This window comes from Solanum pennellii, chromosome 4 (assembly GCF_001406875.1).
Source record: "Solanum pennellii chromosome 4, SPENNV200".
Classification (NCBI taxonomy): Eukaryota; Viridiplantae; Streptophyta; class Magnoliopsida; order Solanales; family Solanaceae; genus Solanum; species Solanum pennellii.
Window position 1 is genome coordinate 67,183,102 of NC_028640.1, and position 21,685 is coordinate 67,204,786.

Below are 21,685 nucleotides of genomic sequence, written 5' to 3' on the forward strand. Positions count from 1 at the left end.
TAAATTCTTAATATATTTAAAACTTACATAATTAAAAAAATCTTAACATTACTTTTGAAAACCATTTAGTATCAATATTCCAGTATGATGCACCTTGTATTGATAATAGTCTTGATTGAATAGAATCACCATACATTGTGAGTATGTATGTATGTATCAATATTCCAGTATGATGCACATTGTATTGATAATAGTCTTGATTGAATAGAATCACCATACATTCTGAGTATGTATGTATGTATCAATATTCCAGTATGATGCACCTTGTATTGATAATAGTTTTTATTGAATAGGATCACCATACATTCTGAGTATGTATGTATGTGTGTATATATATATATATCGTTATAACAACTCCAAACAACTTAGCATGGGACACACCGTCCAGGACCAGTATTATATATACAGACAAACCTAAACATGATGCTTGTATCTCTATAAGACATAAGTGTGCATTTTTCCTTTTTTTTCTTAGCTTCCAAAAATGGAGTATCAACATTTTCCCTTAATTATCTTTATCTCACTTGTTCTCTTCCTCTCCTCTTTGTTTTTTCTGTCTCAAAAATGGAAAAAATCAAAATCTGCAAACAAAAAGTTGCCTCCTGGACCATGGAGACTACCTTTTATAGGAAACATGCATCAATTAATGAGCGATTTACCACATCGTTCACTTAGAAATCTATCGAAAAAATATGGCCCAATCATGCACTTACGTCTTGGGAATATTTCAACCATTGTTGTATCGTCACCAGAAATGGCAAAAGAAATCATGAAAACTCAAGACCTCCATTTTGTAGATCGGCCACAAATTATGTCCGCGAGTGTCATATTTTATGATTGCACGGACATAGCCTTTAGTTCCTATGGAGATTACTGGAGAAATATGCGAAAGGTTTGTGTACTAGAACTTCTTAGTACAAAAATGGTCAAATCATTTGCTTCAATTCGACAAGAGGAGATATCAAATCTCATTTCCTCTCTCCGTTCCACTACACCTGACTCGTTGATCAACTTATCCAACAAGATCTTTTGGTTTACAAATACCGTAACTTGTAGATCAGTATCTGGAAAAATCATACACGATCGAAATAAGTTAATAATGTTGGTAAAAGATATTTATTCATTAATTGGTGGATTCGACTTAAGTGATTTGTTCCCTTCACAAAAGTGGCTTCATAATGTTAGTGGAATGAAATCCAAATTGTCAAAGGCACACTCAAAGATTGATGAAATGTTGGAGAAAATCATCAATGATCATATCGATAATCGAGCAAAAGGTAAGAAATGTAATGGTGAGTCTGGAAATGAAGATTTTGTCGATGCTTTACTTAGAGTCATGGAGAGTGAAGAATTTGGACCTCCAATCACAAATCGAAACATTAAAGCAGTCATACTTGTAAGTATAGTAATTTTTATTTTATTTTATTTATTCGTGTTATAAACTTTGGATATTTTTAATATACTTTTAATTTTACATGTAGGACATGTTTCTAGCAGGAACTGAAACAGCTTCTACGACGATAATTTGGGCATTTTTAGAACTAATGAAAAATCCAAGTGTTATGGAGAAAGCACAACTCGAAGTGAGAGAACGATTGAATGGGAAAAAAGCATTTAACGATAGTGATTTGGAAGAGTTGAACTACGTGCAATTTGTTATCAAAGAAACATTAAGGCTACACCCTCCAGCTCCTCTATTAGTCCCAAGGGAATGTAGAGAGGAAACAAAGATTGATGGATACACAATACCTGTGAAAACAAAGGTTTTGGTCAATGCATGGTCGATTGGTAGAGATCCGGAATACTGGCATGATTCGGAAAGTTTTATACCTGAGAGATTTGAGAATAGTAGTTTTGACTTCAAAGGAAATCACTTTGAATTTATTCCGTTTGGTGCAGGAAGAAGAATGTGTCCCGGAATGTTATTTGGTTTAGTTAATGTTGCACATCCATTGTCTCAATTACTTTATCACTTTGATTGGAAGGTTGCTAATGGAGTTAATCCAAATGATTTGGACACCATTGAAACAGAAGGATTGACAGCCAGGAGAAAGAATGATCTTTATTTAATTGCTACTCCATTTGGTCTCTCTAAATAAAGACATAAACATTTAAGAACTTTGAATTTTATTGTGTAATAGATTAAGTTTTTTTTTTTTTTATACTTTTCTTCATGTTTCTGTATTTTTCATATTTGTGAATGGTAAACAATGATGCATGTATATATATGTGAACTAAATAAAACATTTAGCAATATCCTATTTTTTCAGAAATATTTATATTTTTCGTTAGCTAAATTTTGATTGATGTTAATTTTAGTTTCCTATCCAATATAGTCATCAACTTAGCTTTTTTGTGTAGGCCAATAGGATTTTAATAAATCAATTTATGTCATTATCGGTCCAAAGCATCTAACGTGCGTTACTTATGCACCAATTGCAATAATTGAATTGCCAGATTTAAGTATTTGTCATTTAAGTTTGATAAGAGACTTATTCATGTCATTAATTATCTGTTCAAGAAAAAATATAAAGTCATCAATGTTGTTGTGAATTTTTAAAAAGACACCCGTCTTATTACCTCACTAAATAATTTTGAATAGATATTATTACATCATTTTTCATCCACCTGACATAGAGAGTGGTATGGCACTCTCTCAAAGAGAGTGAACAACCTAAAACAAATATATAATTTTAATTTTACAAGTATTTTATTATAAAATATATTTACTTATTCTTCTTATTATGTTAATTTTTTTTTCTTTTTATTTTTTCTCTTTCTTTCTTTTCTTTTTAAAAAATCATTGTTATCTTCATTCTTTGAAGCTTCTTACTTTCAATGTCATCATTTTTACCATAACTATACCCTTTTTTTTTACTCTCTTTAATTTTGAAACTTTATCTAAATATTTTCTTATATTTCGAACAATTTGATAAACTCATTAGATTTCAAAATAATTAGAAAGTATCATATAGTTTATTTTATTCGATTTCAATTAAGTTCTTTTAATTTTCAAAAAATTAATTGATTCTTTTAAAATTTATCATTACTAATTTTGAATATATATGAAAATGATTAGTTGATGATACCTACAAAATTTTAAATTTTTTTATTAATAATTCAGTAAAGTCTAAATAATAGTATGGATTCTATAATAAAAAAAATTGATCAAAGAAGAAGAAGAAAAAAAAAGAAAAGAAAAAAATGAAAGTGGGGTTCAATTTGACATGCGGGATGAGAGGTGAAGAAAAAAAAGGAGGATGAATCATTTGAAAGTGGGAGGTGGGATATGAAATGAATGACCTGGGAACCCCTGTACTTTGCTAAGTTTGTCAGTTGAACCTTTCTACTCGTCACTTTGCCAAATGAACCCTTAAAGTCGATAAAACTCTATTTTCTAAACCCGTCTAATCATTGACCGAGCTTATGTGACATTAAAATAATTGAGTTGGATAAATGTGTGACCACAAGCGTTTTAAAGCAAATGAATGCGATTTTTTTATTTAAAAATTATTAAAATTATAAGACAAAATAATAATAATAATTTTCTATAAAAAAAATCCCAAACCCTTTCTTCTTCAACTCACACCACCGAGTCCCCTTCTCTGTTCTTCTTCCCCATCCCTTTTCTCTTCTTCCTGAGCCCCAAGTCTCAACCCCACCCTTTTTCTCTTTTTCTTCAGCTCCATACCCCCACCCCCACCCTTATCCCTTTTCTATTTTTCTTCTTTAACGTACATCCCATCACCATTATCATCAAATATAAAATTAAAGAAATTTTTTGCAAGAAAATATAGTATTCACCATTTTTATAAATTTAAGATCTATTGATTGAATTTACTCGTAAATAATTTTTCCCAACTTGAAGTTTTCTTGATTTTTATAATCAAATCAAAAATAAATGAAATCTAAAGCATCTATGTACAAGAGCTAATTACAAATTACTATATCTTATGATTGAAAAAACTTTGAAGTGTGAACAATGAAGAAAGATGAAAATGATGTTTTTTTTATGGGTGAGGTATAAAGGGTGGGTAAGTGAAGAAGATGAAGCAGGAAGGGGGAGAAAGGGAGAGAAAATTGCACTTTTTATTTTTTAATATTATTTATTTTTAAAATGTAATTTTTGATGTGTCATTGGAATAATAATAATAATAATAACGTGTCATTAAAAAATGATGTGGTATTTGAAGGGTAAAATGAGTATATTGCACGCACACATATCAGATCAGAAAGAAGTATAAATATTGAGTTTGAATGAATTTAAGGGTTCATTTGACAAAATGATGAGTAGAAGGGTTCAACTAACAAACGAAGTCAAGTACAGGGTCTCCTAGGTTATTCCCCCAAATTAAAATTCAAAAAGTAAGAGAGAGAAATAAAGAAAGAAAAAAATAAAAGGAAAAACTTAAAAGAAAAAAAAAATACATTTTTAATTAAATTGACACGTGTTATATAATGATTGGTGTGTGAATTCACTCGTTTCTTAAAATTTGGGGCTGATCGAAAAATGGTATAACAATATCTGTTCAAAATTGTTTAATGCGGTAATAGAAAAGTCGCAAAATTGAGGTGTCTTTATTAAAATTCGGGACAACTTCAATGGTGACTCTAATATTCATCTATGTCATTCAGTTTGACTCATATATGTCATTTTAGTGAACAAATAATGACATAAATGAGTCAAAATTTTAACCATGACATAAATGGATCTTTTTCTCTAGTTCAATAGCATAATTGAACATTTTCCATCAAATATAGACCGCCTTTACCATTTGGAAATTAAAAACGGATTCTCTGCTGTAGTTAAAACAGATGCAATGTTTGTACATTGACAAAATTTATGAACAGTTAAACTTAAGGCATAATAAATAAATATGTATTTTAACTTATTTTATTTTACATTTACGTTCTCGAACTTTGGGTGTGCATTAGTAGACACTTAAACTTGTATAAAGTTGAATAAGTAAAACATGAGTACTATGTGGTATAATACACATAGGACATCATGTATGAAGCAAATTGTTACGTAGGATGTCGCTTAGGATGTGTATGTCTATTTGTTTAATTTTATGTAAGTTTAAGTGTTTACTTGTTTACATTCAAAGTTTAAAGACATAAATATAACATGAGACCAAGTAAAATGTTATATTCATGTATTATATTTGCGACAATTTAACAAGATAGATAGAAAGGTAAAAGTATAAATATATCTCTGAACTATCGTAAATGATATACACATATCCTCCGTTATACTTTTGAAACATTGATGTCTTGATGTCAAAAAACAAAGTATATATGTCAATAACTCTAATAAAAGACTGAATAGGAACACATGATACAATCTTATAACATTGGATAAAATTATGAACATTAAAAAGGCTATATATACTCTAATTTATAATTATAAAATCTGCTGTCATTTACATAATTTTGAGATGAGCTTTACCTCCAAAACCCAACAACTCATAGATCTTCTCAGTTCTTGTTCTTCTCTAAAACATGTTTACCAAATTCATACTCAACTCGTAATCTCAGGACTATCTCAACAAAATTGCATCCTTCTCAAAATTGTCAACTATTTTGCTTCTCATACTCCAATAAACTCATCTTCTTACGTCGCTCTTGTCATCAAACAATCCCAAAATTCATCTAATTCTTGGTGGAATATCCTCATTAGGAATTATGCTAAACATAGTGAAGCCATTCGATTTTTTGTTGAAATGCGGCGTTCTGGAGTTGTTTCTGATGAATTCACATACCCTTTTCTCTTCAAAGCTTGTTCGTCTTTTATGGGTTTGAAAGAAGGAAAACAGATTCATTGCGATGTCATCAAGATGGGTATTTGTAAAAATGTGTATGTACAGAACACTTTGATTTATTTTTATGGGTCTTGCAAGAAGATTATGGATGCATACAAGGTGTTTGATGTAATGCCGCTTAGAACTGTTGTTTCTTGGAATTCGATAATTTCGGCTTGTGTTGAAAGCTGTTGGTATTATGATGCGATTGAGATTTTTCGTTTGATGAGAAAATGTGGGGTTCGACCGGATGAGACAACGATGGTGATTTTGCTTTCTGTTTGTGCTGAGTTGGGTGATTTGAGTTTAGGGAAATGGATTCATTGTCAAGTGATTGAGCAAGGGATGTATGTAAATTGTCAATTGGGAACTTCTCTTGTTGACATGTATGCTAAATGTGGAGCAGTCGATTATGCTCGTTTGATCTTCGATAGGATAGGTGAAAGAAATGTGTGGACATGGAGTGCAATGATTCTTGGATTAGCTCAGCATGGATTTGCTGCACAAGCCTTGGAACTCTTTTGTAAAATGAAGGATTGTTCTGTGAAGCCTAATTATGTGTCCTTTCTTGGTGTGCTTTGTGCTTGTAGCCATGTTGGGATGGTGGAAGAAGGGTATCGTTTGTTTCAAGAGATGGAAACTCTCCATAGCATCAAACCTGTGATGGCACATTATGGTGCCATGGTAGATATCTTGAGTCGTGCTGGTCGTCTAGAAGAAGCACACAATTTCATACTTGACATGCCCATTGAGGCTGATGCAGTCATATGGAGGACATTGCTCAGTGCATGCCACATTCATGATATTAGCGACGATACTGGAGTGGGAGAGAAGGTCAGAAAGAGGTTACTTGAATTGGAGCCTAAAAGGAGTGGGAATTTGGTCATGTTAGCAAATCAGTATGCTGAAACTGGATTATGGGACAAAGCAGCAACACTGAGAAGAGGAATGAAAGAGAGACGACTTAAGAAGATCGCTGGAGAAAGCTGTGTGTCAATTTTTCAGAATCGATAGAGGTTTGTTATTGAGTTCCAACGTGCACGATGTTAGAAGAAGTACACTTGAGCAACCACCATGACACACTATGTGTTCTATGCTACCAAACTGAAATTGGATTAGCAGTTGAAACAAAACAAACAAACAGAAATATTAACCATCTTATATGATCCAAGATATAAATGTCATGTCAGCTACACTATCACTCACCTAAAGGCTGAAAGCCGAACAGAAAATAAAGCAGAAGAAGCAGCTCCAGTAATCCATAAACTCAGTCCTCTCTAATATTTATTGCTACAAGAAGAAAAAGTAGATATACACCCCACCACACATTATTCATATTCATTGAAATCACTTAAAATGATCTATTGGATTGGTTTGAAGATGAGGAAGACTTGGCTTTTGCAAAATCAACAAGATCTTTGAAGAGTGCGTCCTCAGGTTTCTCTGGTTTGGATGGTGAAGAAGAATTAATAGAGAGATTCTTTGTTTGTCCAACTATGCTGTCATAGGAACTCGATCCAGTTCTTGCGGGAGGGGAGCCACCAGAAACATGTTTCTCAAAGTACTGCTGTCTCTGATCATATCTGGCTGGTGGTGGAGGGAGTGCGGTAGGAGGAGGAGCATCCCAAGGTGCTGGAGGCAAGTTATCAGCAGATTTGGCTTTTGAATTGGATTCATTCTGGTTGTTTTTTCCAGTAAACATAGATGCAGTGGGGTTCAAGAACTCCTCATCAGCAGTTGGATTTAGCAAATCATCTGGAGGGGGTGCAGATGAAGATGGCTTGGGACTTGACCATGGGATGGAACTCGCATTGTTTGAATTAGTTGAAGCAGCAATAGGTGATGATCCTTCTGTTCCCATTGATCTTTCAGATTCAAACCTGTCACCGCTGAGATAATCAACCATTTTCCCGTCCGTAAAAACTGGTCTCCTTGATGAAGGTGGAGGAGGAAGAGTTGGAGTAATTCGCATAGGCTCACTCTTCACATCAATAGTCTTCCGCCCCTGTCCCTGTGATGGATCTCTTGAAGTTCTGCAAATTGAGTGACAGTAACACATCAAGAAAAGGAAAAACAAAAGCCAAAGACCACACTGTCAAGGGATACTAATAGAGATTTTGGAAAAAGCACAACAAAATATTCTTATGCATTTTGGAATTCTTGATCAAATTAAAGCACAAACCTCTAAACTTAACAATGGTTATAAACATTCTGACAATTGTAAGTTATAATCTCTTAATCGTCATTGTCTCCCCCCCCCCCCAAAAAAAAGGGACATCATGCAAGGTTCCAGTCTCATTGCTCAAGAATCTCACTCAAAGAATATTATTCTTAACCAAGAAACAGAATTGTGTCATGCCAGCACACAAATGAATAAAGTAAATTCACAGAGACACTAGATTGCACAATTTCTTAAGCTCCTGGACAGTGGACACCAATATCAATCTGCAGAAGTCTTTCCCTTGAGAACCAGTGAATATCCTCTGAATTTGACAATACTATGAAGTTATGGTCACACCACCGAAAAGTAGGTCCAGAAAAGAAATTAAAAAATCAAGAATTGGGTACCATGGACTCTTTTACCCCAAACTTTCCCCTCAAAAACTTTATGAAGGCCTTTGGCCCCAAACTTCTTATGGTAATATAACCAGCCCAATATTAGTACTAATGGAATTAACTAATGACTGTTTTTTAGTGAAAAAAATCTATAAGTAGGTTACCTCAGATGCATGTCAAATAGGCTATTTTGAAGTGTATTAACCACCTAAACAGCTGAGAGAACTAAAGTGAAAATGATATCTCGGAACCATTTGACATAATATTCTTCGCCGCAAAATGAAATCCAACTTCCCTTGATGGAGAATAGAGAGTTAATTTATATTCTCATATCAATGACCATCTAAGGATCTCATGCTTTACTGCATCGCGTACTCCAAAGTGGCAATATTTGCAGTAAGAACAGCACAAACAAGGCAAAACTATATAAAACTGAACAAAACTACTGTGCGGGTGGGGAAAGAGAATCAGTATAATAGCTAAATGACCAAGCATTACCTCCGTGATAAGTGAGAGAAATCATCTTCTGACTCATCATCCTCATGATTCACATTCATAAGGGGTGCAACAGGAGTTTCTCTGGGTGGTACAGTAATTGTTGAGGTTCCTTTGGCAATATCGTCATGTCTACGAAGAACTCGCTGCAGATTGTCATTGAGTGCCAATCCTTTACACAGCAGATCCTCGTCTCTATTTGCAAAGGAAAACAATGTTAACGTGCTATTAAAAATGTAATAAAACCACTAAAACTTCAGGTTCTTACACTGTGTTGTTCACAAGAATCATCACACGCTTTTGGTAAGAACGACACTGTTCAACAAGATCGACTATCACCTCCTCCTTCACGGACTGCATAGACGTCACATAATAAATTAAAACATAAACAATAATTCATCTTGGACGTGACAAGTTATGCCAAACATAAATTGGATGAAACAATGCTGATGAACCAATATGTATTTTAACACTCAAAGATGGAATGTAACATCACTTATACCGAAAATGGAATACAACATGATAGTTCCTAGTATTTCAGCTATAGAAGTACTGAAAGGAAGAATAGGATATCTACACTTTAGTAACCCTATTTAACCTACAAAATTAAACAAAAACCCAATAAAGACCTAGATGTAACAACATGCCCCCATCAAAAAGGGAGACAAAATCCATGCCAGATATTTTTTAAAGGACTTCTGAAGGTACAATTTCTTTTTCCTCTACTAATTTTTGTTTCATCGGGGAGGGGATAGTTATCATTTTAACTAAGCTTCTCATTTCAATTAGTGAAGGGGTGGAAGAGAGCATTCAGAGAAAGTATAGTTCTGAAATTTTCCACTTAACCGAATAAAGCACCCAAAGACTATCTTTAAAAACTCATTTAACCTACGAATAATTCATACCACCCTTCCGGTTTTCAACTTTTATAGTAGCGAATGGGGATAAGTAACCACTATGAACCTGAGAAAAAAGAGCACAAACCAAGTTCTGACCTGAGGGTTCTTTGGATCCAAGGCACCAAGCATCTCCGTCAGGACATCTGATAGCCCCTCAGCACTTTGAATCTCCGCAACACTGAAAAGACAGGATACCAAAAATGTCACTTACTTGAAATTACCAGTTCTTTAGAAATGTTGCTTACTCGAAACTAACAGTTCTTTATTTGACTTTCTACATTTATTTTGTACATGATGTCTCGATAAACAGCCGACAAGGGACAAAGGGCATTGGAGAAAGTTGCAGTGAGTTTGACATAAGCCAGAGATCAAATCCTCAGCAATTAGAGATAGTAGTTGAATAAAAAGACAGCGCTTCAAAGGTCACAAGTCACTTAAACGCCAATAATAACTCAATTCAAAAGAAAGCAGCAGTGAGACTAGACTATAGCTGAAACTCAGGGCTTTTCATGTCGTACCACATCGGCTAAGATGGGAGCATTTAAAACTTACAAAATGGTTACCAAATGAATGTAGTTGGCAGCATCAAAACTGGCAACATTGAAACTGTGTTTTGATAAAAGTTGCTCTATTTGATCAAAAGTTCTTAATGGTTTACTACATTCTTCCAGTTTCAATGCATCAGCTATAAAATGGGTTAGAACTGCTAGCTCAAGAGGGGAGGATTGTCCAAAGACAATAATGCATGGAGACCGTCCATCCTTTTTTCATCCAATGTGGAACTCTTTAACACTCTACCCCATGCCCAGGGATAGACATCTGGGGCGTGGGAAATTTAATATGGGGTGCCAAAATTAATCAACTATGAATTAGGATGGGACCTGCTCTGACACAATGATAAATGGACCTCAACCCCAAAAGCTTTCTAAAGAGGGGAAGATTATCTAAGACCACCCATCCTTTTTCATCCAACAATGCGTTGTTTGAATCAGAAACTTCACTTACACTAGAACAAAGTTGCCATAAATGCTGGATACCACAAGTACTACCCAAAATTTCAATTTCTAGATAGTTAACTTGGGAGTCCAATAAAGGTACACTAATTGACCTTTTAAACAGAGAGGTGGTGCATATAAACAATAGTGAAGCACTTACTGAAAAGAGGGAGGTGCACATAAACAATATCCATATAGATCTTAATAGTGTCCTTTAATAAGTGAAATGTTCATAAACAGAATTCTAACACTTTGAGCATGAACCGTACTAAACGGAAAGAATAAGTTAATCAATACCTGAGTCCAGAGGGATCAGACTCAAGAGAGGCCTCAACTGCAGCCTCCTCATAAGCGGAAGGCGTGTGGACAATTGGATGGGTTTGTGGTGGTGTAAATAAAGGTACACTGTTTTCCTCTCGAGGTGGAAACTCTACACCTGCAGCCTGCAATGTTCATTTTTAAAGAAAACATATGAAGATTTGAATGATCTAGATCAGTGATCAATCAAATTGGTAAAAACTAATACTATCAAGTATAAAAGTTGGAAGCCAGAATGACAAAATAACCTTTAAATGTTGATTGATGGTAGTATCTTTATAATGCATTATCTCTTAAACATCAATGTTTAAAAAAAATAAAAATTGACATATTAACAATCAAATCATTCAGAATCTTTTCCAATACCCTGTTAGATATGCATATAGAATGTATAATCATCATATATTTTGTATCTTCTGTAATTTGTGGTAAGTTTTAAACTCCCAACCAAATTCAATTAATGCTAAGTAGTCTTCGATTAAACTTGGAACAAACACCATGTCACAATATAGTTCAAGATAGAAGCCAGAAAATGTTCAACTTCAAGTTAACCAATTTGTCGCACAAATTTATAAACACCAATATTAGATAACACAATATTGTAGCATTCTCTTCTTGCAGGCCAGGGAACTAGGATGGAAGCCAGCACAAAAGCCATAGTAACACTGGTTACTGCTGTATATATATCATTTGTGAATTAACAGATCTTTTTTTTGAACTGGCAACTGTTCAAAAGATCTTTTTAAAAAGTTCTAACTACGAGAATGTATGCATGCAGCAGAGGTTATTTACTTCATTTATGGAAAAGGGGCAAAGTACTCTTCAAACTTAACGATTTAGAACATCGTAACGGATATACCCTCGTTAAAAAAAATGGCGCATATATACCCTCGTCGCTAACAAATGGTGCATATTATATCAAAAAAATAGCAAGGAGAAGTTAAATTTAATGTTCTAGTGAGGACAAAAGTACAAATCTAATTAAGTTGCCAGAAGTATTCTTGTCGATTCTATGACTAATCTTTTAATTTAAATGTGAGTTAATTAATAATAAATGGAAACTTCTGTGCTTTTTACTGAAAATTGACAGACAATCCACAATGGATGAGGCGATGAGCAAGTTTTTTTGTGTAAAATTTTACAATAGCCTGTGTGAAATCTTATATGCTTTTACTCAAATCATGAATTTACAATAGCCTGTGTGAAATCTTATATGCTTTTACTCAAATCATGTAAAGTCTGATATTAATTTCTTGGAAAAATTATTTTCACCAGCATATCATACTTTGTTTTAAAATGTAACTAAGTTTCCATATATAAGAGTGTGATCTTAACATACAGAATTTTGATGTAACAAATTACAATGGCATAGCAGTTGATATACTTCACATTTTGCTAAAGGAGTTTACACCTTTTTTCCTTCAAATTATGATTTTTTTTATACAACAGGCATGTTAATAATATTCATGTGATTTTAAGAAAATTGTACTGATTGACACATGTGTGTCCAGAAGCTAGTCTACATAAGAAGATGAAGGCTTCAGGTGATACACGGTAAAATCTAAAACAACTCATTTCCATCTTGATTTCCTAATTGGAGAGGAAAAGGGTTACAAAAGAAACAAATGCAATACGATGGAGCAACTGTGACAATGGATTAATTCAAACATAATGATACAAAATGGTATCCTCCATTCATTAGAGAAGTTCTACAAATCATGAGCAATCAACTTATACAAGAAACATATCAAAGAAAACTTAGGAAAAGAGTTGTGAATTATAAAACGTACTCGAAGTAACCCTAAGATCATATCAAGAATTACCATAGCATGAGTAAACAGTGCAGCCATTAATATTGTACTTTTCTTTTATTCAATGGTGCAGCCATTAATATTGTACATTAGAAAAACCCAAAAAAATATAAAAAGAAAAGAACAAAAATGTTGGTGAACTGTAAAGGTTGAGGTGATTAAGAAAACACAACAACTCAGGACAAAGGCAACACGTATATAAAGAACTCTCTGGTACAAAAACATGTCAGAAGCTACGGTTATACAATGGAACAATGACGATGTCAAACAATTTCTTGTGTATAGAGGAAATAGAAGGTATTTTGGAATTTTTAATAATTTAGGACACTCTATTAATTTAAAGATTTATGTTGTTTCTGTGTTATATTTAGCATCAATGTAAGGTTTAGCAGTATTATGGAAGCCGCTGTGGAACCTACGCAAGAAAAAGGACAAACTGTGGGTGGTATGGTTACATAGTTATTATGGAAGACAAAATTCTGTATCATCCAGGATGCTTGTTTAACCTGCACACCCCACACAGAACTCTGTATGGAAGACAATCCACGTAAAAGCAGCTTGACATTTTAAAAAAAATTGCAATAACACATTTAAAAATACACACCTTAATTGGCATGCGGTATTTCTAAAAGATCTACTGAAAAATGAAAACCACTCACATACAAAAGTGCAATATGCAATTTCAACTAGTATATGAAGAGAACTTCGAAAAAATTAAAAGAAAAAGAAGCATGCACAGCACAACAGTAAAAGAGTAGCATATAAGAAGATATAAACTGCATAAAAAAGTTATCCTAGATCAACAGGACTTCCAATTTTTGTCACTTGATGTGTTATTAGAACAAATCTGTCTTTTACTGGCATAATGTGTACTTCTCAAAGTGGTAGTAACTCTCTATAACTTGCATATGTCTGAACCTACTAAAAGTGGTCCTAACTCTCTATAAGTTGCATATGTCTGAACATTCACAGAACCAACGCATACATCTTAGTGCTGTGAGGTCAAACCTTGTCCTCTTTATTTTCCTATTAGAGGAGCTATATATTTTTTGTTAATGCTCCACGTAGAAAAAGCATACTTCCCAGAAAGGCCTCTATAATGATCTATATTTAGCTAGATCCCCATAACTGTAAATACATGTAGTGAGGATTGATTTCATAACTGAACTGAGTATATCAAACTTGTTTTCGAGGACTCAAACGTTAATGCTCTTAAACATATTTTTGCAATTATGAAGTCGACAACAGAAAGAAAAACATAACTATCATCTCAGGAAGTCTTCGCCAAAACTTTTGAGCTGAAGCTAGTATCAGTTAACTAATTTACAGACAAAATAATATTGGAGGGAAGTACTCACCATTTAGGAAATAACGAGTAAGTTTAGCAATTTTACAAAGGAATGGGAAAGCTAACGGAAGCCAAAGGCAACATAAATTGATAAAATGAGGTTGAATCCATCAATTAGGCTGTAGCAGTCTCATAAACAAGTTCTGCAGAACTTCCATGATCAAGAGTTGGTTAGCACTTCTTTTGTTGAATTCCTTTAACTTGTTTGGTTTGGCAAGAGAAACTAGTTTCTACTAAGGACCACTTAATTATTCAACAGGGCAATGTAGAGGTAAAAATTATTCTTCTCCAGTTATACTCTGCACCTAAAAGGAAGGCAACTAAAGCTAAATATGGAGATGAAGACAAATGGATGACAAATGAGGTATCAACACCCTATGGTGTAAGTCTATGGAGGTCTATCAGAATCATGTGGCCTTGTTTGAGAAATAACACAACTGTGAGAGTGTGAGGGTAGGCAATCGAAGTAAGACCTCATTCTGGGAAATGGCTGGGACATGCTAGTTTAAAAAATCTTTTCCTGAACTGTATGCTTTGGCAATACATCAACAAATGAGTGTAGCTGACAGTTGGACACATCAAGGATGGAACATCCATTTTAGAAGAAATTTTAATGACTGGGAAAATTGAAACTGTGACAGAATTTTTCAGAGCTCTCGCAGAGATCAAAGGGACAAAGAATGAGGTTGATAGATTATGGTGGAACAAAGACAGCAAAGGCATGTTTAAGGTGAACTCAGCATACAAGTTTTTGAACAAAGGTGGCCAACAACCATCTAATTGGCCATATAAACAGATCTGGAAAACAAAAACCCCTTTCAAGGTGGCATGTTTTACTTGGTTACTGGCAAGAGAAGTAGTCCTGACAAAAGAAAATCTCAAGAAGAAGAAGTTCTCTGTGTGCTCGAGATGCTATTTGTGTGGAGAAGAGGTTGAGACAGTTGGCCATCTATTTTTACAGTGCAGGATAACAACCCAATGTTGGAGGATTTTTATCAGCCTCAGGGGTGTTATTTGGACTATGCCTAACAGGATCACCCACCTTCTCTACAGTTGGGAAGAGGTAGGTGGGGGAGCTTCAGACAGAGATAGTTGGAAGATTGTCCCAGCCTGTATCTGGTGGACAGTCTGGAGAGTGGAGAGAGAGAAATGCTAGATGTTTTGAGAGCAAAAGTTGTGATCTCCAGAAGATCAAATTGAACTGTATCAAACTTTTTTGTTTCTGGTGTAAACAGTTGTACTTAGAGGATACTGAGTCAATTATTGAGATCCTTGGCTCTATTTAGAATTTAGATTCAGATATCTTGTTTTGTTGATAAGTTGTAATTATGGTTTTCAGTAAAACCCATGTACTGGTTTTTGTCAATACATACGAATGTTACCTTTCTCAAAAAAAAAAAGGAAGGAACTGTCTTCTTTCTATTGTATTCATCTATCTTTGGTTCATTTTCCATTCCCTTCGGTTCATTTTATCCAGTTCAAAAGAATCTAAATAGAGGTCAATGTGAACTGATATCAGGAAAACCATACTCACTTTCTTATCTAACAGATCATTTCTGACACCTAGACTTGCTTAGCCACTTTTGGTTACACCCATAATCTTTTTTAATTGAGAAAGTAAGAGAGAGGAATTGATTCAGCTATATCCAGGAATTTATTTCTTTTATGTGATAAAATATCTAAAGTCATTATTACCAACTGCAACTGAAAAAACATGAACCTTTGCTATAGCAAGTGCTACAGTAAGGGGAAAATCAACCAAGGACGACGTTGAACAGACTTTCACTTAAAGATTGATAGGTGCAAGAGCATAATAATAGAGACACAAATGAATCACCTTCAGCTCATTATATGCAGCGTAATACTGGGGAAATCGTCCCCCTGGCCCTCCCAAAGCTTCTTGCCATGAATCTATCAAAATCAAAATCTTCTCCCTCACATTTAAATCAGGCTGTAATCAAAAACAATAAGCCTAGTTATCAGAGATCTCAAATAGGTTTAACAAATTAAGGAAACCATGTATATTAGGTGTTGTTTACCTTCTTCTTCACAATTTTGACCATGTCTCGTAAAATCTCACGCTCCACAATTTGCTGAAATACATTCTCTCCACAATTTTTGCTCAGAGTCTCAAGAACCTGAATAAATAATTTGTACAAAGAAAGAATTAGCAAATAATCTTCAATACAAGTTTCTCTTTATAAAATCTTTTGCAACTTCAAAGGGCAAATCCCATGACAAGAGCCATATTTAGAACTGTTATATGCACATGAAAAATCTACTCTTTGGATATTCATTGAATTACTGATAGCTCAAATGTGTCTTGGGACACGAGCAGTCAAAATATGATGTGTTGATGAAGTGAATGTCTATTGCCAATTGTTATTGACCTAACTGCAAAATGCCAACACTATGGATGTGCTGAAACACAGAGGAGATATTTCAACATAGTTCACCAGTTAGCTAAAGTTTGATAATTATACTCACCTCTAACTGTTATACCAGTTTCACAGACGATATATCAGAAAGACAGAAAGTTGAGACCCTTGCATGTCATATTCGTTTGTTAAACAAACAAAAAGTGGATTACTAAGATTTGAGACGCTCAAATTTTAGACCTGTATTTTTAATCATAATTGCAAAACTAACTCTATGTAGCCTAAACAAAAAGATGAAATCTAGTAATAGGTAAGGCAAGTGAAATGTACTTACGAATAGTGTAAGGAGCTGTATTTTTGGATTTTTACTCCCCAAGCGTTTCTTGATAATCTTAAGAGCGTCCTTTGCTTGTCTGCAATTAGAATTTAATCAGTAAGCTGGTACAAAATCAACTATAGAAAAGCTCAACTTGACAAGACCAACTAGGGTAATTTAAAATTTTACTACAGGACAACAAACAATTTCAGAAGATCTAGATGGAACATGAACTGACAATGAAGAATACCATTTCAAATAAAAGAATATGCAACAGAAGTGCATCTTACACTTGTATCAGCCAGAAAGGCAACATCCAACTTTATACATGTTTGCCTACTTTACTGCCTATCATGCTCTGGGATTTCTTTGAGAGACTTTACTACCCATAAGCATGACTTACTTTTTCCTTTTTCAATTTTCCACTTCCCCCAGTACATAATTTTCAGGTGAAAAGAAGATAGACAACTAACAGTCACGGTGAAATACTTCCCACAATTTCATTAATAAATAAGTTGTTAAATCTAAACCACAAGGGTTAAGCCAAAAAGGATTAAAACAAGGAAATCCACTCTCCTTATCTCGTTTTGAATGTGATGGAAGTGTTAAATTTAACTCTTAAAGAGGATGGAAGTCATAAATAACTCAAGAGCTTTTATATAGATGGACACAGTGATAGGAGCTTGGAGATGGAACATATTTGCATGACACATCATTATTTTGATGCTGAAAGAGACCAAATGTTGCACCTCCGAATTACTATATTGGCTTTTGAAGCTGTTTGTGGCCTAAAATTAACTTGGCCAAAAGAAGTGTTTTTATTTTAAATGCTAAGACAATATTTTGGAGCTTTCCAATATTCTTGGATGCAAAGTTGAGTCATTCCCTACTGCTTATTTGAGCCTTTTTTTTTTGGTTCTAGATTGAAAGAAAATGGGATCCGGCAAGGAACTCTCGATGTGGAAAAAGATAGCTCCATGGCAGAAACAATATTTATCCTTTGGTGGAAGACTCACTAAGGTGAATATTATTTTTGATCATATGCTCACCTATTGATGTCGCTCATTTCCCTTTCTTCTACATTAGAAAAATAGTTTCATAAACTTATGAGCAACGGAAACTCTAGCAGAGAAAGCTGCATATGGTTAGATGGAAAAATGTAGTGATCAATAAAGGTGGAGAGTTGGGAGTAAAGTATGTCAAGCTCCATAACAAAGTATAGCTTTTTAAATGGTTTTCAAGACTACATTATAGCAAAAAGGGGAGTCGAGGCCTGAGGGATGTATTTGATCATTAAATAATGGAACAAAAATTACTGGACTCCAGCTTCACTCATGCCTAATAATATACCATCTGGAAGCACATTCACAGTTATTAAAGAGAATTTCATATGCATACTAAGCTAAGAATGGGTAAATGTATCACATGAGATTTTGGTTGTATTATTGGTAGGACATTGGGTTGCACAAAAATGAGTTCCCTAATATATAATCTCGTTGTAATAACGACTGCATCGCAGCTGAAAGATATCTATTACAGGATGATACTGCAGTTGGGGAAAACTCTTAATGATTGGTGAATTAGGAGCTAGAATTTCTACATCCTGTTTCTTTGGATACATGAAGTCACAACACACTTGTCCAGCTAGCTGTTTGGTGGGATCTCTGTTAAAAGCTGCCATAATTGTCTTGAAAGAAACATGCCCGCCTTGGAAAATGAACTGGAAAACTAAAGCACCTCTTAAAGTTGTTTGTGTTGAATGTAGCAGGCTAGCACCTAAGATCTAAAGGTGCCGCTTTGACTCATGATAAACTTCAAAGAAGAGGCTTCTTTTGTGAGAACTCCTTGAAAAGCATCAATCACTTGTTCGTCCACTGCAACCAAGCACAGAAAGTCTGGTCACTCTTTCTAAATCTGTTTGGAGTGTCTCGGGTTAAGCCCAGGGAAGTGAGAGTTTGCTTGCTCTGTTGCAGGCTCAGAGAACTTGCAGAAACTGAAGATGTCTATGTAAGACAATCCCATAATGCAATTACGGATTGATTGACTAGCATTGAGGATGAAGAAAGAGAAATCTTGGTCCAGTAGTATTAACTTTTAACTATTCCATAGCACTTCAAGCACAACATAACTAACAGAGTGATGAACTAGCTTTGTTTCTTGGTAAGAGATGAACTATTCAAGTTCTATAACTGGTTTTCCTTTGACCAATTTCCTTCATTCAACCTATCTCAATACCTTATGGTCATCATTCACTCTTATCTTATTTCTCTTTGTCTAGTAAGATTTTAAAATAGAAATTAAGAACACAAAATAGAAGGAGCCTAGTGACCGTGTAGCTGCTTCTTCATCTTTCCCCATTGGGAAAAATCATAATGGAGATGTTTCCCTAGGCAGTTGCTTTCAGGATTTCTCCTATGGATTTGGAGCAACTTTTCTCCCCCCTACAGAGAATCGTGAAACGATTGTCACTATTGGGGGATTGTTTCAACCTAATGAACTGACAGGCTAGGTCTTCACCACTGCATATCCTGACTGTGCCTTGTCATTTCACAACTTCAGTTATGCAGCTAGTCCACCACAACTGCCAGATTGGAGTATAATACAGATGTTTCTTTCCAAACTCAGCATGATTTTGCCAATGGTGAAAAAAAAATTGAGCATGCAAAATACATGAGTCCCTCCTATTCGCGTTGGGGCGGATAAAATGGATACATCATAATATGGTATTGTGACTATACTCAACTCAGCATCCACCTTGGAAGACCAAATCCCAAGTGATATCATGAGAAACTCATCATGTGATATTGATGCATACAAAGATGAGTTATCATTGCCTTTTACGTGACTTGATTGATATGAGACGACTGTTGTGTCTTATTTTAATGACTTCAGCTCATTCTTGCTGGATACTCCTTATGAAAGTGACATAAGGGATAAAGGTATACTTCAAGTCCCAAAAGTTCAACAACAACAGCTTCACAACCCTGATAGCGGTCGTCCCAAGAATTATGTAGCAAGTGTGTAAACCAGTATGTTTAGATTCAACAGATGACTCCACCACAAACACTTCAGGAAAAGCAACATAAACATCCTGGTTTACACACTTGTCACTTAACTCTATGGAACAACAACCATCAGTAATGTGAATTTGTTGATCCAGAAGTATTGAAACTTGAGATATATTCCTATCAGTCATGTCACTTGGTACCCAACAAATACGAGCTAAAATAATTAAAATAAGACCAACAATCGTCTCATATCCATCAACAGCCCGCAAAACAGTAATGATAACCCACCCTTGTATGAGTCAGTATCAGTGATGAATTTCTCAAGTTATCACTTGAGATTTGGTCTTAAAAGGTGGATGATGAATTTCTCAAGATATCAAAATAAGCTACACAGTCATTTCAAGCAATCTTTACCTAGGATTACAAAATACCACATAAACATATAAGCAAGAAAGTTACCCAGGATTCATGTTGATGATATCACAAAGCTCAATGTTTATAGCCCAGTCTGGCCCAATCAGCATATCACTAGTTGCCCTTTCTGCACAAGCCGCCGCATTGTTAGCCATCTCTTCTAGTTTCCACTGTTTCTTCAAATTGTTCTCCCTGTAAGAAAGGGGCAAAAACATCAAAATTTCGAAGGTAAGAACATAAACCCACCCTTTAAACAAAACAAAAATTCAAAGTAGAACCTCACCAAGAATCAAACTAACTTGCGATTGAACAAAAGGTATCCCAAAACCCACCAAGAATCAAAGAAGCAAACAGATCATCAAAATCCCCAATTCCCACCAAGATTTAATTTTTCTACTTCTAGAATGAAGAAAAAAAATACCCAAATAAAAAAAAAGCATCAAGATCAAAAATAGACCAGATCAATAATGAAACAAACCCAAATAAAACTATTTTCAAGATCATGATGATACACAGCTGAAATGAAGAAAAAACAAAATTCAAAGAAAGATCAAAGTAAAGGGTATCAAAATCATCTGAGAAATGAAACAGTCAAGATCTTTCATATAATTTAGTAATTTACCTCTAAAATACACAGAGAGAGAGAGATTGATTGGATTTAAGTGTGTGGGTTTTTTATGCAAGGTTTTTTGGTGTTACCTTTAGCCTTTTCTTCAACTTTCTTTTTTTTTGGTTGTAAGCGCGTATTGAACCACTAGAAATGGACCGGAAAATAGTTTAGGATTTGACTATTACAACAATCTTACAAGTTCGATTTTTCTGGCTTTCTGAACTCTCATCTTATTCGTATAAATTTGAAATGTGAATGAAATTTCTTACTTCTTAATCCTTTTTATAAGAAGGTTTTTGTCATCTCTTACTATAGTTGAATTTTATATATTTCTAGAAAGAAAGTTAAATGATTATAAAAATTAGGATTTTTATTTTTAATTTTCTTATCATATTTGAATTTGATCTGTTTTGTTTTATGATATGAAAGTTAAAGTATTATTATAATTGATTTGCCTTTTTTGGGAGATAAAGTTTTGAATATTTACATCAATATATTTGAATTTTTTTTATGAAAGTAAAATTAAACAATTATCATAATTGATTTATTTTTTTGGAATAAAATTTGAAGATCTTTTTATCATATTTGAATTTTTCTTTAATTTTTATGGAAGAAAAGTTAAAATGTTCTCATAATTGATTTTATTTTATTTTTTCGGAGAAAGTTTAAAATTTTCTTATCATATTTGAATTTTAATTTTATTATGGAAAAATATCAAAGTAATATTATAATTAAT

The 21,685-nt window shown here is 34.1% G+C and overlaps 3 protein-coding genes across 5 annotated transcripts; 2 read left to right on the forward strand and 1 right to left on the reverse strand.

The window, feature by feature from the left end:
• Window positions 1–418: 418 nt before the first annotated feature.
• LOC107015824 (premnaspirodiene oxygenase-like) lies at window positions 419–2,261 on the forward strand. Its single transcript, XM_015216241.2, has 2 exons — window positions 419–1,396; window positions 1,482–2,261. The coding sequence occupies exons 1-2, from the start codon at window positions 485–487 to the stop codon at window positions 2,097–2,099; spliced, it is 1,530 nt and encodes a 509-aa protein (XP_015071727.1). The 5' UTR covers window positions 419–484; the 3' UTR covers window positions 2,100–2,261.
• Window positions 2,262–5,360: 3,099 nt separating this feature from the next.
• On the forward strand, window positions 5,361–6,853 carry LOC107017992 (pentatricopeptide repeat-containing protein At2g36730). The gene has a single exon (XM_015218316.2). The coding sequence runs from the start codon at window positions 5,367–5,369 to the stop codon at window positions 6,813–6,815; it is 1,449 nt and encodes a 482-aa protein (XP_015073802.2). The 5' UTR covers window positions 5,361–5,366; the 3' UTR covers window positions 6,816–6,853.
• Window positions 6,854–6,923: 70 nt separating this feature from the next.
• Window positions 6,924–21,152, reverse strand: LOC107017991 (TOM1-like protein 3). 3 transcript variants are annotated; one of them, XM_015218313.2, is made up of 10 exons: window positions 21,039–21,152; window positions 20,385–20,531; window positions 16,936–17,014; window positions 16,263–16,361; window positions 16,061–16,174; window positions 11,044–11,189; window positions 9,848–9,929; window positions 9,121–9,206; window positions 8,856–9,047; window positions 6,924–7,834 (listed from the first exon to the last, which is right to left on the reverse strand). In XM_015218313.2, exons 2-10 carry the CDS (start codon window positions 20,492–20,494, stop codon window positions 7,153–7,155), a joined length of 1,590 nt encoding a protein of 529 aa, XP_015073799.1. In that variant the 5' UTR covers window positions 20,495–20,531; window positions 21,039–21,152; the 3' UTR covers window positions 6,924–7,152. The 3 variants fall into 3 exon arrangements, with proteins under 3 accessions (XP_015073799.1, XP_015073797.1, XP_015073798.1); XM_015218311.2 differs by having other exon boundaries at window positions 20,962–21,117; XM_015218312.2 differs by lacking the exon at window positions 21,039–21,152 and adding an exon at window positions 20,623–20,776.
• Between the last annotated feature and the right edge of the window lie 533 nt (window positions 21,153–21,685).

Coding starts and splice junctions, on each gene's coding strand:
- LOC107017992 (XM_015218316.2), top strand. CDS start 5,367: ATGAACATTAAAAAGGCTATATATACTCTAATTTATAATTATAAAATC.
- LOC107015824 (XM_015216241.2), top strand. CDS start 485: ATGGAGTATCAACATTTTCCCTTAATTATCTTTATCTCACTTGTTCTC. Junction 1,397..1,481: donor ACATTAAAGCAGTCATACTT/GTAAGTATAGTA, acceptor TTTTACATGTAG/GACATGTTTCTAGCAGGAAC.
- LOC107017991 (XM_015218313.2), bottom strand. CDS start 20,494: ATGGCTAACAATGCGGCGGCTTGTGCAGAAAGGGCAACTAGTGATATG. Junction 16,175..16,262: donor TCAAAATTGTGAAGAAGAAG/GTAAACAACACC, acceptor TTTTGATTACAG/CCTGATTTAAATGTGAGGGA. Junction 9,207..9,847: donor TGGATCCAAAGAACCCTCAG/GTCAGAACTTGG, acceptor ACGTCTATGCAG/TCCGTGAAGGAGGAGGTGAT.